The 12,233-nt window shown below is 51.1% G+C and overlaps 2 protein-coding genes across 5 annotated transcripts in view; one reads left to right on the top strand and one right to left on the bottom strand.

Moving 5' to 3' along the window:
• HECTD4 (HECT domain E3 ubiquitin protein ligase 4) overlaps window positions 1–3,904 on the top strand; it is a 64,723-nt gene extending 60,819 nt beyond the window's left edge. For all 4 annotated transcript variants that reach the window (XM_014874963.2, XM_014874961.2, XM_014874964.2 and 1 more), the window contains exons 74-76: window positions 148–343; window positions 636–858; window positions 1,339–3,904. In XM_014874963.2, the coding sequence (XP_014730449.2) occupies window positions 148–343; window positions 636–858; window positions 1,339–1,475 (556 nt within the window). In that variant the 3' untranslated portion in view covers window positions 1,476–3,904. The remainder of the gene's footprint in view (window positions 1–147; window positions 344–635; window positions 859–1,338) is intronic.
• A 763-nt stretch (window positions 3,905–4,667) lies between these two features.
• TRAFD1 (TRAF-type zinc finger domain containing 1) lies at window positions 4,668–12,229 on the bottom strand. The gene is made up of 11 exons (XM_088176191.1): window positions 11,778–12,229; window positions 10,123–10,258; window positions 9,998–10,051; window positions 8,719–8,974; window positions 8,034–8,297; window positions 7,617–7,702; window positions 7,241–7,444; window positions 6,259–6,382; window positions 5,749–6,043; window positions 5,278–5,350; window positions 4,668–5,166 (listed from the first exon to the last, which is right to left on the bottom strand). The coding sequence occupies exons 1-11, from the start codon at window positions 11,825–11,827 to the stop codon at window positions 5,125–5,127; spliced, it is 1,584 nt and encodes a 527-aa protein (XP_088032317.1). The 5' UTR covers window positions 11,828–12,229; the 3' UTR covers window positions 4,668–5,124.
• Window positions 12,230–12,233: the final 4 nt, after the last annotated feature.

Here is a 12,233-nt window from a genome sequence, read left to right as displayed (position 1 = left end):
ACACATCAGAATGCAAAGTGTGTTTTGGTAACTCTGGATTATTCCAGATGAGGATCTCTCCATAAAACCCTTCCATGTGTAGCACAGAATGGGGCACGAGGGCTCTCCCAGGTGTTCCTCCCTCATCCCAGATCTGTGTCCCTGCAGGTGGGAGAACAAGGACGTGTACGCGGCCGCCATCCGGAGCCTGCGCATGCGGGAGCTGCAGACCCCGGAGTGCATGACAGCAGTGAGGGCAGGGCTGGGCTCCATCATCCCCCTGCAGCTCCTGACCACACTCACCCCCCTGGAGATGGAGCTGAGGACCTGTGGCCTTCCCTACATCAACCTGGAATTCCTCAAGGTGCTTTGGCCACACTCCTGTGGGACACAGACAGGGGGATCCTCCCATGGGAAGGTGGGAGGGGAGAATCTTCTGCTTCTGGTGCAGCCAGGACATCCTTGGGGAACTGCTTGGGCACCCCTTTGCCTCCAAGGAAGTTTATTAAAATTTCACTGGATTCAGGAAATAATAGGGTGGGGCTTGTGCAGAGAGGAAGTAAGAGTTTGAACTTCCTTGATTTAAAAGTGTAATGGGGAAGATGGCTGAAAGGAGAGGGCAGAGCAGCAGTGGACACGTGTCCCTGTCCCCTCAGGCACACACCATGTACCAGGTGGGACTGATGGAGACTGACCAGCACATCGAGTTCTTCTGGAGTGCCCTGGAGATGTTCACACAGGAGGAGCTCTGCAAGTTCATCAAGTTTGCCTGTAACCAGGAGAGGATCCCCTTCACCTGCCCCTGCAAGGACGGCGGCCCCGACACCGCCCACGTCCCCCCCTATCCCATGAAAATCGCGCCCCCCGACGGCGCCGCAGGTACGGGACGGGCACTTCCCAAGGGACAGGAGCTGCTTCTGCCCCCCCCTTTAACTGGTGTTCAATGAACAGTGACAAAGTTTAATGAACAGGTGGTTATGAGGGTAAATAAAGAGAGAACTGGGGTTTAAATGATGTAAAAATAAAATTTCACATAAAACTTGAGCTGCATCCAGTGGAAGGTTCCCTGCCCGTGGTGGGAGCAGAACTGGATGAGCCTTAAGATCCTTTCCAACCCAAACTGTTCTGGCATTCCATGATTAAAACTTTACCCTGTAGAGATGCAGAGAAACTTTGCTATTTGTCTGAAATGCTTTTAAAATTATTAAACCATTGGAAAAACACTGGCACGAGGCCTGATGGAGAAGCACAGAAACACTGAGGATTCAAAATCCCTCCAGCACTGGGGATTGGATTTTGCATAGCTCAGGAAGGGAAGTGTTGGGCTGAGTTGTGACCCCTGGCTGTGGCTCCCCGCAGGTTCCCCGGATTCGCGGTACATCCGAGTGGAGACCTGCATGTTCATGATCAAGCTCCCGCAGTATTCCTCGCTGGACATCATGCTGGAGAAGCTCCGCTACGCCATCCACTACCGGGAGGATCCGCTCAGCGGCTGAGCAGGAGCCGGGAACGCCTGGAGGTGACTCCGTGACTCTGCCCAGTGGAACCCCTTCAGTTCCCATCCGGCACCTCCCGTGGGATGGGCTTGGGGGTTAATTTATTTCCTGAACCTTCGTTCCCGTTACAGTAATTCCCGGAAGACTTCCATTTTGTATTCGTAGACTTTGTGGTGGACTGGTTCTTTTGCTGCCTTGTTTGTGGAATATTTGTAGGATAGTTTAGTAAAGACCGGTTTGTGTATAATTTAATTTGGGGGAAAAAAAAAAAAACAACCTTTCCACCTGTACATTTCTAATTTTGTAATCCACAATGGTCTGCCCCATGCAAACACCACTGGCAGGGAGGGCATTCCAAGCCCGGGAGCCCTCGGAGGGGAAGGCTCATGGATCACTCTCCCCAAGAGGTTTTTGAGTACAAAAATGCCAAGTTTGAGTGTGGGGAGGGAGTCACCGTGTGGGCAGGATTTGTGGCACTTGCTTGAGGTTTGAAGCAGGAACTTTGCTGCCAAACTGCTTTTCCACCTTTCCACCACTTTCCTTCAAATTTTTTTAAACTCTGACCAAGCACATGGGGGCTGCCACAGGGAACTGAGGGGTTCAGCTCAACACTTTTGGGAAAATTTCCAATAGAACAGTGAAAGGGCTGTGATTCCATTGGGTTCCTGCCCTAGATGTTCTTGAATGTCTGCTTTGCTCAGCAACAAAATAATTTATTGTAATTAAAATATGAGCAGAACAAAACAGCTTCTCTCCAAAGGGTGTAAGATATCACAGTCCATCCTGAAAATCTGGGACTATCCCAGCGAGCTCTCAGAACAACTAGGGGGTGCTCAAACACCTGGAACTCATTTTTGTACTCAAAAATCTTTTGATCCAAGAGCAAATTATCCTAAAAACCTCTGACACCCGGCAGGAGGACGCAGTCACCTGTTGGAAGATAAAGCTCCCGTTTTGTGTGGAAAGCTGGGAGCGGAGCAGGAACAACTCCACATTTCACTGCTGTTCTGGTGGTTCAGAGCAGCCCCTCCACAGGTGTCTCATCCCTCACCAGGATTTCTGGGACATTCCAGCTTTGCTGATCCCCCGGATCCTGAGTTCTGAGGAAGAGACCATCCCGGAATCCATCGGTGCTGCCCGGGAGGCTCTGGCTGAGGTGACCGAACCTTCAGCTTGGTGTCCCATGGCTCTGGAGCAGCTCCCGGGAATCCCAAATGTATTTATTGTACATTATTGTGAATAGTGGGAACGCTGAGTGTGTGGGATGCAGGAGAGGCAGTGTGAGTTTGGGATGGGTGTCCTTGTTCTTCTGTGAGCGAGTGGGAATGGGAATGTGTGTGCAGCAGTCGTAGGTAGTCGTCGGCATCTGGAGTCTCCCAACCCCGTGGTTAGGAAGCTGTTACCCTCCCAATGCATATTGCCCTGTCCAGGGAACAGATCCATGTAGGAAGAATATTTACTCTTGAATCTCGTCCATTTCCTGGTAGAAGCGTTTATGTAGCTCAGAAACCACTCGGAGCAAGCGGGAACACCTGGAGTTTACAAAGACCGAGGGAAACGAAGCCCGACGAGCGGCTTGGAGCCGGTTTGTTCCCGTGGGGACAACAACGCATTCCCAGGCAGGAAACGTGGGGAACGCCGGCTGGATTCCATGGCAGAGCTGTGGCCCCGGCCTGGGCTCTCCCTGGGCTTGTCCCGGGGTGTGATCCGGAGGGGCCATCCCGGAGGGCTCCGTGTGCCAGCGGTTCCCAAGGCTCCAGTTCCAGCTGTGAGTAAGAAACTGCTGCTACTGTGTGTGTGCTCCTTGGGGAGGCACATCCGAGTGGAGCACACCTGCACCGGCCCCGGGCGTGTGCTGGAACGTTACTTGATCCGTATTTATTACAGTTAATTATTTATGATTACAAATAACGAACTTCTCGTCGCTGCCGTTTGCACCTGGGGGTGTAAATGAAGCTTCTTCTACAGGACAAAGTCACACCAATAACCAACTTCCATCGACTTTGGTTTGTTCTGGACAACAGGATGAGCCCCACAAGAGGAATTGTGGGAGTTTTTTGGTTTGGTTTGTTTTTTTTTAAATTCCATGCTCCTGGGAAGGAAGTGCTGCAGCACCCCAGCTGTGGCTCAAATGGCCTTTTAATTAAAGCTTTTCTAATCATCCTTAATTCCTCGTGCTTTAAATGAACTTGACATTGTCTGTACTAGGCTTGTTTGTCGAAGCAAAGATTGGTTTGTGATGATTATTATTATTTTTTTTAATATATATTCATTCAGAATGTAAAATTATACTAAACAATGGAAAAACTCTGGAGCTGGGTATTAGTTCTAGCTTGGTGTGTGTCCATCTCGGTTCCATACACGGCATTAACCTGTAAGTGCTCTTGGCCATCGAGTGTACACCTGCATAAAGGAGATTCTTAACATCCCTGGAGGTGTTTGTGTCCTTCTTTGGGGTGCAGGGACTGGGATCTGCTGCTGGAGCTGCTGAGGCAGAGGAGGAGAAGGGGGACAAAGGAGCTGCAGCTTCTCTGTTGAAATCTCACTTTTCTGGGTTTTTTGTGTTACTTGGAACAAAACCTTAGGGTTTTGTACCAAAGGGTAGCACAGCTACTGCTGAGGTTGTTCCTCTGGGCTGTTCCTTGTGCCTGAGGCACAGCACCAGTTCTGCCACTTCAGTCATTATTTGTCATACTTGGTGATTCCTGACCCACAGCACCCCATTATCCATCCCAAACCTTAAGGCCTAGTTCTCATTCCCTGATCTTCCCACAGCCCTTCTCCCCAGGAATGGGAAGAACACAGGCTTGGTGTCCCCTTGCTTTTAAATACCTTTATTCTTCTTTTCTTGTCTAAATAATCACATTTGGTGGGAGCATCTATAAATTCTTTTTCTTTTAGAAGTTCCCTCCAGCCATCGTTGAGCTCTGGCTGTTCCAATGGGATGGAGGTGGCACCTGAGACAAGGCCTGAGCCATGAGCCTGCCCCAGGGGTGGCTGATCAGCCCTGCCAGGGCCACCTGCTGCACCTCCCTCATTAGGCTGATGTTTCGGGTGTTATCCAGGATCTGCCCCCAACTCCCAAAGTCCCAACAGGAAGCCAGGGCAGGGAATAACGGTGGGAATGGATCCTCACATGGGGCTGGGACATGCCCTCAGCCACCCCAGGGGACAGATAGCACTGCACAACAGTTTGGGACAGCGTCAGAGAAATTTTATTCCAAGGAACTTGAAAAGCTTTTAACTTGAAAATGCAGCACTGAGAAAGCTTGGAGCCCCAACCCTCAACCCTGCTCGGTGTGGGACAGGTCCAGAGCACTGACTGCTCCCTGATGGTGTCACCAGCTGTGCCTGAGCATCCCAGGGCAGGACACACCCAGAGCTCGGGGTGGCACAAGGAGCCCACAGGACACAGAACTCAGCTGGGGCCCAAGGTAAGACTCAATTTGATGTCTTGAGGGTGGTGCTCGAGGCAATCAGAGACATAAAAACCTGAAGGTTGCTCTCACAGATTAAAAATAGAGATTTAGAAAATGGTCACTACCTAAAAATTGAAGCTCAATGTCAGAACTTGCTTGTGCTTGGCCCAACGAGTCTGGCAGAGCCTGGGACCAGGGCCGGGCACTCCAGGTTTTCCACAGGCACTGGCTCACTCCTCCGGGTGTCCAGCTGCTGGGCTCTGGGCTTTTGCCTTAGGGGAGGGGGAAAAGAAAAAATGCTGGTTTCGAATAGGACTTAATAAGGGAGGGCTGTAAAAAGCAGCTCCTTGTCCTGGCAAAACCAGCAGGAGCTGCAGCCTCACCTTGGAGCCGCGGCGCCGGAGGCCGCTGTGCCCATCAGTCAGCCCCAGGCTCCTCCCTCCCGCGGCGCTGGAGCTGCGGGACAGGGACAGGGACACCTTCAGAGCAGGCAAAGCCACCCGTGCTGGATAAACACAGGACAACACAGCAGGGAGACAGGGAAGGGCGAGGGAGAGCCCTGGCCCAGGTGTTGCAGCAGCAGAACCAGCTCCTGTTCAGAGCCCAGGTGAGACCAGAGCTCTCCCATGGACAGGTAATGAGGCCTTATCCTACATTTTATCCCAGTGACCAGTGGGTCTGTTCTATTTTGAGATAAAAACCTAAATTTGTTGTTTCAAATTCAGATAAGCACCAGCCAAATTCAACTGGGTCAGTCTGAAAGCCTTTGAAAACCCTTTCAGCTACAAAGCCAAGGGGATCCAGATTTGCACTAGCTGTAAGAAGTGGAACAGACCAGCAAGCAAAAGCATTACCTTGGCTGGGCTGGAGCAGCTCTGGAGGAGCTGGAATTGAAGGTTTCTGCCTGGAAGTGAGCAGGTCTTGCCCGGGGTGCTGTCCTAGCTGCAGAGTCACCTCTGTCCTTCGGTGTCCCCTCGCTGCCGTTCCCCTTCCTGAGCTTGCCCCGCGTGGCCAGACCGTCCCCGGCTCTCCCTGGAGGGGACAACGCTGCATTCCCAGCCTTGGCCACCTCCGTCCTCAGCCTGGTCCCTGCAGCAGGGCACAGCCCCAGCTTCCCAAAGCCTTCTGTGGGCCAAGGAGAAACATCTCCTGCAGGGACAGGACATGGAGCTTAACAGAAACAATAACTTCAGCATAAGGAACAACCCGTGTCCATCCCAGGATCCCCAAGGACACTGATTTAATCCTCCCTCCCTGCACCCAGACCAAGAGCACAGGTCCATGGAAGATTTTTGAGACAGAGCAGGGGAGCAGCATCCCCTCAGAGCAAGCCCAGGGCAGCTCAGGCCGTGCTCTGCCCACACCTTGGTGGCGGATCCGTCGCCGAGCCGGCTCTGGTGATTCCTGTTTGTCCCTGTGGGGCTGAGCTGGCAGCTCCTGAGCTGGAATGTCACCTGTGGGGCTGGCAGGGCGCAGGTCACAGTGGTGCTGCAGCAGAACACACAGTGCTGGTCAAGTGAAGCTCACTCAGGTGAAAATTCCTGAGAAAACTGCAGAGCAGCAGAACTTGGGGATGTTAAGGTGAGTAGGGAATTGTTCTTGTGGAATCCCAGAATGATTTAAGTGGGAGAGATCTTAAAGCTCATCCAGTTCCATCCCCCTGTCAGGCTGGACTGGGCTTGGAGCAACCTGGGCTACTGGAAGGTGTCCGTGCCCACGGCAAGGGGTGGGATGGGCTGGGCTTCAACATCCCTTCCAACCCAAACCATTCTGAGATTCTGTGAGAAACTCTCAAGTTTTATCAGATCTCGTTCCCAGATCACTGATTTTGCTGAGCCCCTGGGAGAGGAGAGGCCCAGAACAACCAACCCAAACTTCAGCAGCTTGTTGGGACTAAGAATGTGAATGAACCATGACACAGAGAATGGGTGAGCTCAGCAGCCTCCCATCTTGTCTGTAACAGCAGCAGATTCCAGAGGACTCTTCCCTGGGCACACCACTCCCAGGGCTGTTCTCTACTTTCCCTCCTACCCTTGTGCTCCTCTCTCCCCTCAGCTGACTCATCCAGGGCTCAACTTCATTTTCTGTGTGACTCAAACATTCTGATTGTGCAATTTCAGGCCCTTTTGTTTCGTTTCATTTCAAGAGCTTTCAAATTAATCCAGTACTTTTCAGGAGGAGCCTCAGTGTGGCACAACCCTTCACACAGATCCCAGAGCTTTGTGTGGGCAGGTCTGAGCCAGAGGCAGCTCCCTGAATTCCTGAAATGTGCCACAAGATCCCCTGGGACTGAGCCCATCCTCAAACAATGGGATATGACCCAACAGATCCTGTCCTGTTCAGTACCTGGTGATGAAAGAGAATTTCCTCTTCCAGCTGGATGCCACAGAATTCACATGGAATCATGATGTCTCCTTCTGCCTGGACAGCTTGGGGCTGGGATGAAGGAACAGTCCTGTGGCTGCTGGACCTCCCACTGTATTCCCATGGATTTGGAGAAGAACTTCTCTTACTGAACGAGGCAAAGGCACTTGCTGGGTTACACCCTGTCTGTTACACAAACAACACAGAAAAATCACCTTTCCTGATGAGACAGGTGGGCACTGAAAACCACTCTCCTTGGCAAAGACACAAATGCCAGAGTTCTCTCAATGCCACCCACACCCTTTTCAGCCACACAAAAGTCTTCACTGCAAACCCCAAGGCACAAGAAGTCCCAAACCTGGTGAAGGATCAGATCTTCAGCAGGACAAAGTTCTTCACAGAACTCACAGGGCAACATGATCATCTCCTTGTCTGCAACAGAGTCTGGAAAAAAAAAACTCATTAAACCCTTTGGTGCCATTTCTCCTCTCACAACAAGCTGCACTCCAGGTCTCCCCCAGATCCTCCTTCCCACCATTTTTACTTCCACAAGAACCTTGTTCCCCATCTAGGCTCCCACCATACACCAAGGTCAGAGACCCACAACTTTTACTAAGCTTTTATTTCTTCACTTGCTGCTTTGCTTTAGGAGTCTCAAAAAGAGTGGTTTTGATGTTTTAAAATACCTAGGTAATCTTTAACACTCCCAATCCAAACTTTCCTTTTCCCCTCCCTTCAAATTTAAGGTTAAATCCCACCACAACAGTGTTTATACCTATTTTGCTGTGGTTTGATGTGCTAAAGGACCTTGGAGAGTCACAGGAGAGGATGCTGGACAGGTCTGCTCCATCTAGATGGGCAGATTGTCCAGGCTCTTTGGTGTAGTCGTATTCCCAGAAATCCCTGGGGATGTCAGCTGCAGTGTTATGGTGAGGATTATTCTCACTTTGCAGGCTCAGAGCCAACACATAGTCCAGGTCAGCGTTCCAGTCTTCTGCAAGTTGGGAATGAAGGATTTCAGGTCTCTCTAGTTCATCCCCTTCAAAAGACAAATATTGTAAATATGTGAGAACATCAAAGCTGCCACCAGCGGCTCCCCCTGGACATCAGACTCAGCCCCAAGGTTTCACACGTGGACTCTCCTGGAGTTCAGCATCTCAAAGCAAAGGGCACCTCTACCAAATCCAGGAGGATGGAGAAAAATTCTTCTTCCTTTGTCCACTTTTTCTCACTTTTGATTTCTTCATGCTGTTCTCACAAACGCCCTTAGGGGTCCTGTCCCTTAAGATTCTGTCTTTAGGGGTTTTGTCCCTGGAGTTGTGTCCCTTAAGGGCTCTGTCCCTGGGGTTGTGTCCCTAAGGTTCTGTCTCTTAAGGATTCTGTCCCTAGAGTTGTGTCCCACAGCTGCTCTAAATCTCCTGTTCCCCCTCTCTGGATCTTCCCAAACCCATCCCCAGTACCTGCTCCCTGTTGGCTCCTCGTGGCTCCATCCTCATTCCCAAATGCTGGTGCAGTCCTGCTCCCCCTGGCTGCCTTCTCCTCTGTGCCACAGACTCGGGGGTGTTCCTTGAGCTCCCTGAGCAGGACGTTGCGGCCGCAGCGCCCGCAGGGCTCGGTCCTGGCCCCGCAGTACAGCTCGTGCTCCTGCAGCTTGCTGAAGGCCAGCTGGATGTCACAGAACTGGCACAGCACGGGGCGCAGGGGACACGAGGATGCCTGCAAAACACACAGGGTCACCCTTGCCGTGGGCAACAATGAGTTTTCTCAGCTTTGGAGCTCTCTGTTGTGTCCTCGGCCACATCCAAAGGAATCATCTGGAATAAGGTACAACGTGGGAATGCACGAGTTGGAGGCAGCTGAAGCTCTTCAGACACTCAGGACGTGATTTTAAATCCCCCAGGGTCACACGGAGCTTTCTGGATTTGGGTTTTAGGTACAACCCAAAACCTGCTTGCATTCCATGAGCACAGCTAAAATCCACATTGGTTTCTCACTTACTGCTCAAGAACTGTTTGGGCACGTTTTTTACCCCACACCAAACAGCTGAGGTGCCCTTCAGAAGAGTTAAAAATAAATAAAATATGTGGTATTTGCAGATGCTGCACTAGTAAAACATCATCATTTGCTTAACAATCCAAAAGCACCACGCACACACAGGCAGGATTAGCTACTCCCAGGGTTTAGAACTGGACAGATTTCCAAAGAAAATCCTTTTTCCCTCAGCAATCAGCAGGCTGAGGTGGCAGTTCCAGAGCTGTCTCTAAAGGAGCCCACAGGAAAGGAAGGGATGACATTTATAACAAGATTGTCTGTGACAGCAGCCAACTGGATTCAGAACTCAGAAAATCCCACTCTGGCCTATTTTAGTTTATTTTACAGGCTATTTTTAAAGTCTGTTTGGACAGATTGAGTTATTAGAAATCACATAATGGCTCTAGCAGAAACATGAACCGGTAAAGGAATGAAAAAAAGTCAATCATATTTTAAATAGCTATTTTTCAACTGAAAAGGATAAAAAAATCACCAATTATCACAAATATTCCTTTGATATGAAGCCCTGAGTGGCTCCAGGCAGTTTCCAATCCTTTCTCCCAGAGGCTGTGAGTTTAGGAAGCATCACTCAATAAAAGGATGCACAAGCCCCAGGCTGGAATCCAGGTGCTGGCTGACAGAAAGGCTCTGGAGTCAGTGAAACACCAGAGTATCCCCCAAGGCTTCAATGATACAAAATCCACCAACCTCATGATCCTTCAGGAGGCTGCTTTCCATCTTCATCCTACACTTGCAGGTAACCTACAGCAAGGAGAGCTCATTAGAGGAATTTCCACAGAAATGAGCAGTTTCAGAGCAGAGATATCTCTCACCTGCACATGTTCAGACTCAATGTGGTTCTTCATCTCAGACTTTGGGATGGAGTCGCTGCAGTAGGGGCATATTTCAATATTTCTTCTGCAGTGGATTTCATGGATGATGAAATTGACTGCAGGAATATCCTTTTTGCTGTGAGAAAGTCGCTGAGGTTACTGAGCAGAAACACACTGACAAGTAATCTGAGCAGCTGTTCACAACAGAAAAATAATGCTAAGAAAGATTTCAATGAATTCACGGTTTAAAGTGAGTAGAGAAAGGCCCAGCCAGGCCTCAAGGTTCCAGCACAGGTGGGTATTAATGTATTTAACATGCAAAAGTCACATTGCATTAAGATAAAATCCAGGTGGATTTATTTCTTTATGCAAAAGGTAAATCTTGCAGTATAAACAAGTTATCACCAGGGTTCAAATCAATAAATTATTCTAAGAAGATAAAAGTTTCTTCCTGAAAATAACTTGGCTCTGAGAGGTCAAACAGTGCTTTGGAAAGCAGTCAAACCCTCTTCTTTATACCTGACACATCCTGTTCCAGGATAATGGAACCATGGAATGGTTTGGGTTGGAAGAGACTTTAAAGCTCACAGGGGCACCTTCCACAGACCAGGCTGCTCAGAGCCCCAGCAGTAACAACACTACTCTGCACCCCAAAATTCCCCAACTTATTTTATTTTACCCCAAAATTCCCCAAATCACCTCATTTCTAAGATGCTCATTTTCTGTCTTGAAACCAAAGACAAAAGGACCAAAAGGAACTGAGGCACTTGGAGCTCAGTCCTTACTCCTGCCTTAAACAGGCAGCATCATTTCGACATGGATCATCTCCTTTCCAAGAAATCCACCTTGAAAACACCTAAATTAATTTTATAACCTTTTGTTTTCTAAAACCAGAGCTGTCCAGCTCTCTCCCCTGCCAGATCCCAGGCAGGCAAAAGCCTGGCAAAGCAACAAAGTCCAACAGCAGCGACTGAACTGTGCAGACCAAACAAACCAGGCTGATGTTGCAAGAAACTGTCTGAATTCTGATGTCTTTTGGGGAGAAACAACTGCAGAAAAAGTTAATTTCTTTAGCTGCTTGTATTCGAGAGACAACTTGTGAGGTGACTCCTTACCAGCCATTGGATTACCAAGGCCGGGGTTCTGCAAAGAGGTGAAATCAAAGAGAGAACCTTCCACAAAAACACTGCCTACCCTCCTATGTTTGTATTTCTGCTCTTGAGCCACTGAACGGCTGAAAAAAAAATTTGTAATCGTGTGCTTTGTGCGGATCTCACTGAAAACCCAGCCTGGATTTTGACCCAAACGTTTCGGTTTCTGTTCAGTCCCCTGCAAAGCCAGAGGGAAATCCGACGCCCAAATGTTTACAGAAAGGCCATACAGTCGTGTCCGGTATTTCACAGCATTTCAAGGAATTGCTCCCCGATGTAATGGCGGGGTCGGCTCGGCCCGGCTGACACCGAGTCCAACCTGCACCGACCCCGGCTCCAGCCTGGCCTACACCGACCCTCGGCCTGGTCCCCATTGACCCCCGGACCTCACTGACCCTCGGCCCCCACTGAACCCGGCCTGGCCCTCACCGACCCCCGGCCCTCAGTGACCCCGGCCCGGCCCTCACCGACCCCCGGCCCTCACCGACCCCGGCCCGGCCTTACCAGTTGCCGCAGAGCCGGGATTCGGCGGCGGGCACGGCCGCGATGGCCATGGCTCCGTGCGGTGCCGGGCCCGCTCCCCTCACAGCTCCGAGCACCGGGCCCGGCCCGGCCGCTGCGAGGGACCGGGTCAGGGACCGGCGAAAGCGAAAGCGCGGCCCTGCGGGGATCGGTCGGGGGTGCCGGTGCCGATCTCTGACGGCCCGGCCCGAGTCGGGTGGGGTCAGGTCAGGTCGATGCCGATCTCTGATGCCCCGACACGCGTCGCTGGCGGTGCCGGGTGCCGGTGTGTGGTACCCCGGCCCGTGTCGGTGCCGGTGTCCCGCTGTGTCCCGCTATGTCCCGCTGTGTCCCGCTGTGTCCCGCTATGTCCCGCTGTGTCCCGCTGTGTCCCGCTGCCCCGGCCGCCCCGCAGCCCCGCCCCGCGGCCCGCTCGCCGTTGCCCGCCCCCGGCCGCGG

The sequence above is a fragment of the Sturnus vulgaris genome, chromosome 19 (genome assembly GCF_052056855.1).
Source record: "Sturnus vulgaris isolate bStuVul1 chromosome 19, bStuVul1.hap1, whole genome shotgun sequence".
Classification (NCBI taxonomy): domain Eukaryota; kingdom Metazoa; phylum Chordata; class Aves; order Passeriformes; family Sturnidae; genus Sturnus; species Sturnus vulgaris.
This window is presented reverse-complemented; position numbering and strand designations above follow the sequence as displayed.

Bases quoted from the DNA above. Each gene is read 5' to 3' on its own strand.
- TRAFD1 (XM_088176191.1), bottom strand. From the start codon at position 11,827: ATGGCCATCGCGGCCGTGCCCGCCGCCGAATCCCGGCTCTGCGGCAAC. The intron at 10,259-11,777 runs GTAAGGCCGGGC...ACTTTCTCACAG, and splicing joins TCCCGGCTCTGCGGCAACTG to CAAAAAGGATATTCCTGCAG. The intron at 10,052-10,122 runs GTGAGAGATATC...TCCTTGCTGTAG, and splicing joins TTGAGTCTGAACATGTGCAG to GTTACCTGCAAGTGTAGGAT.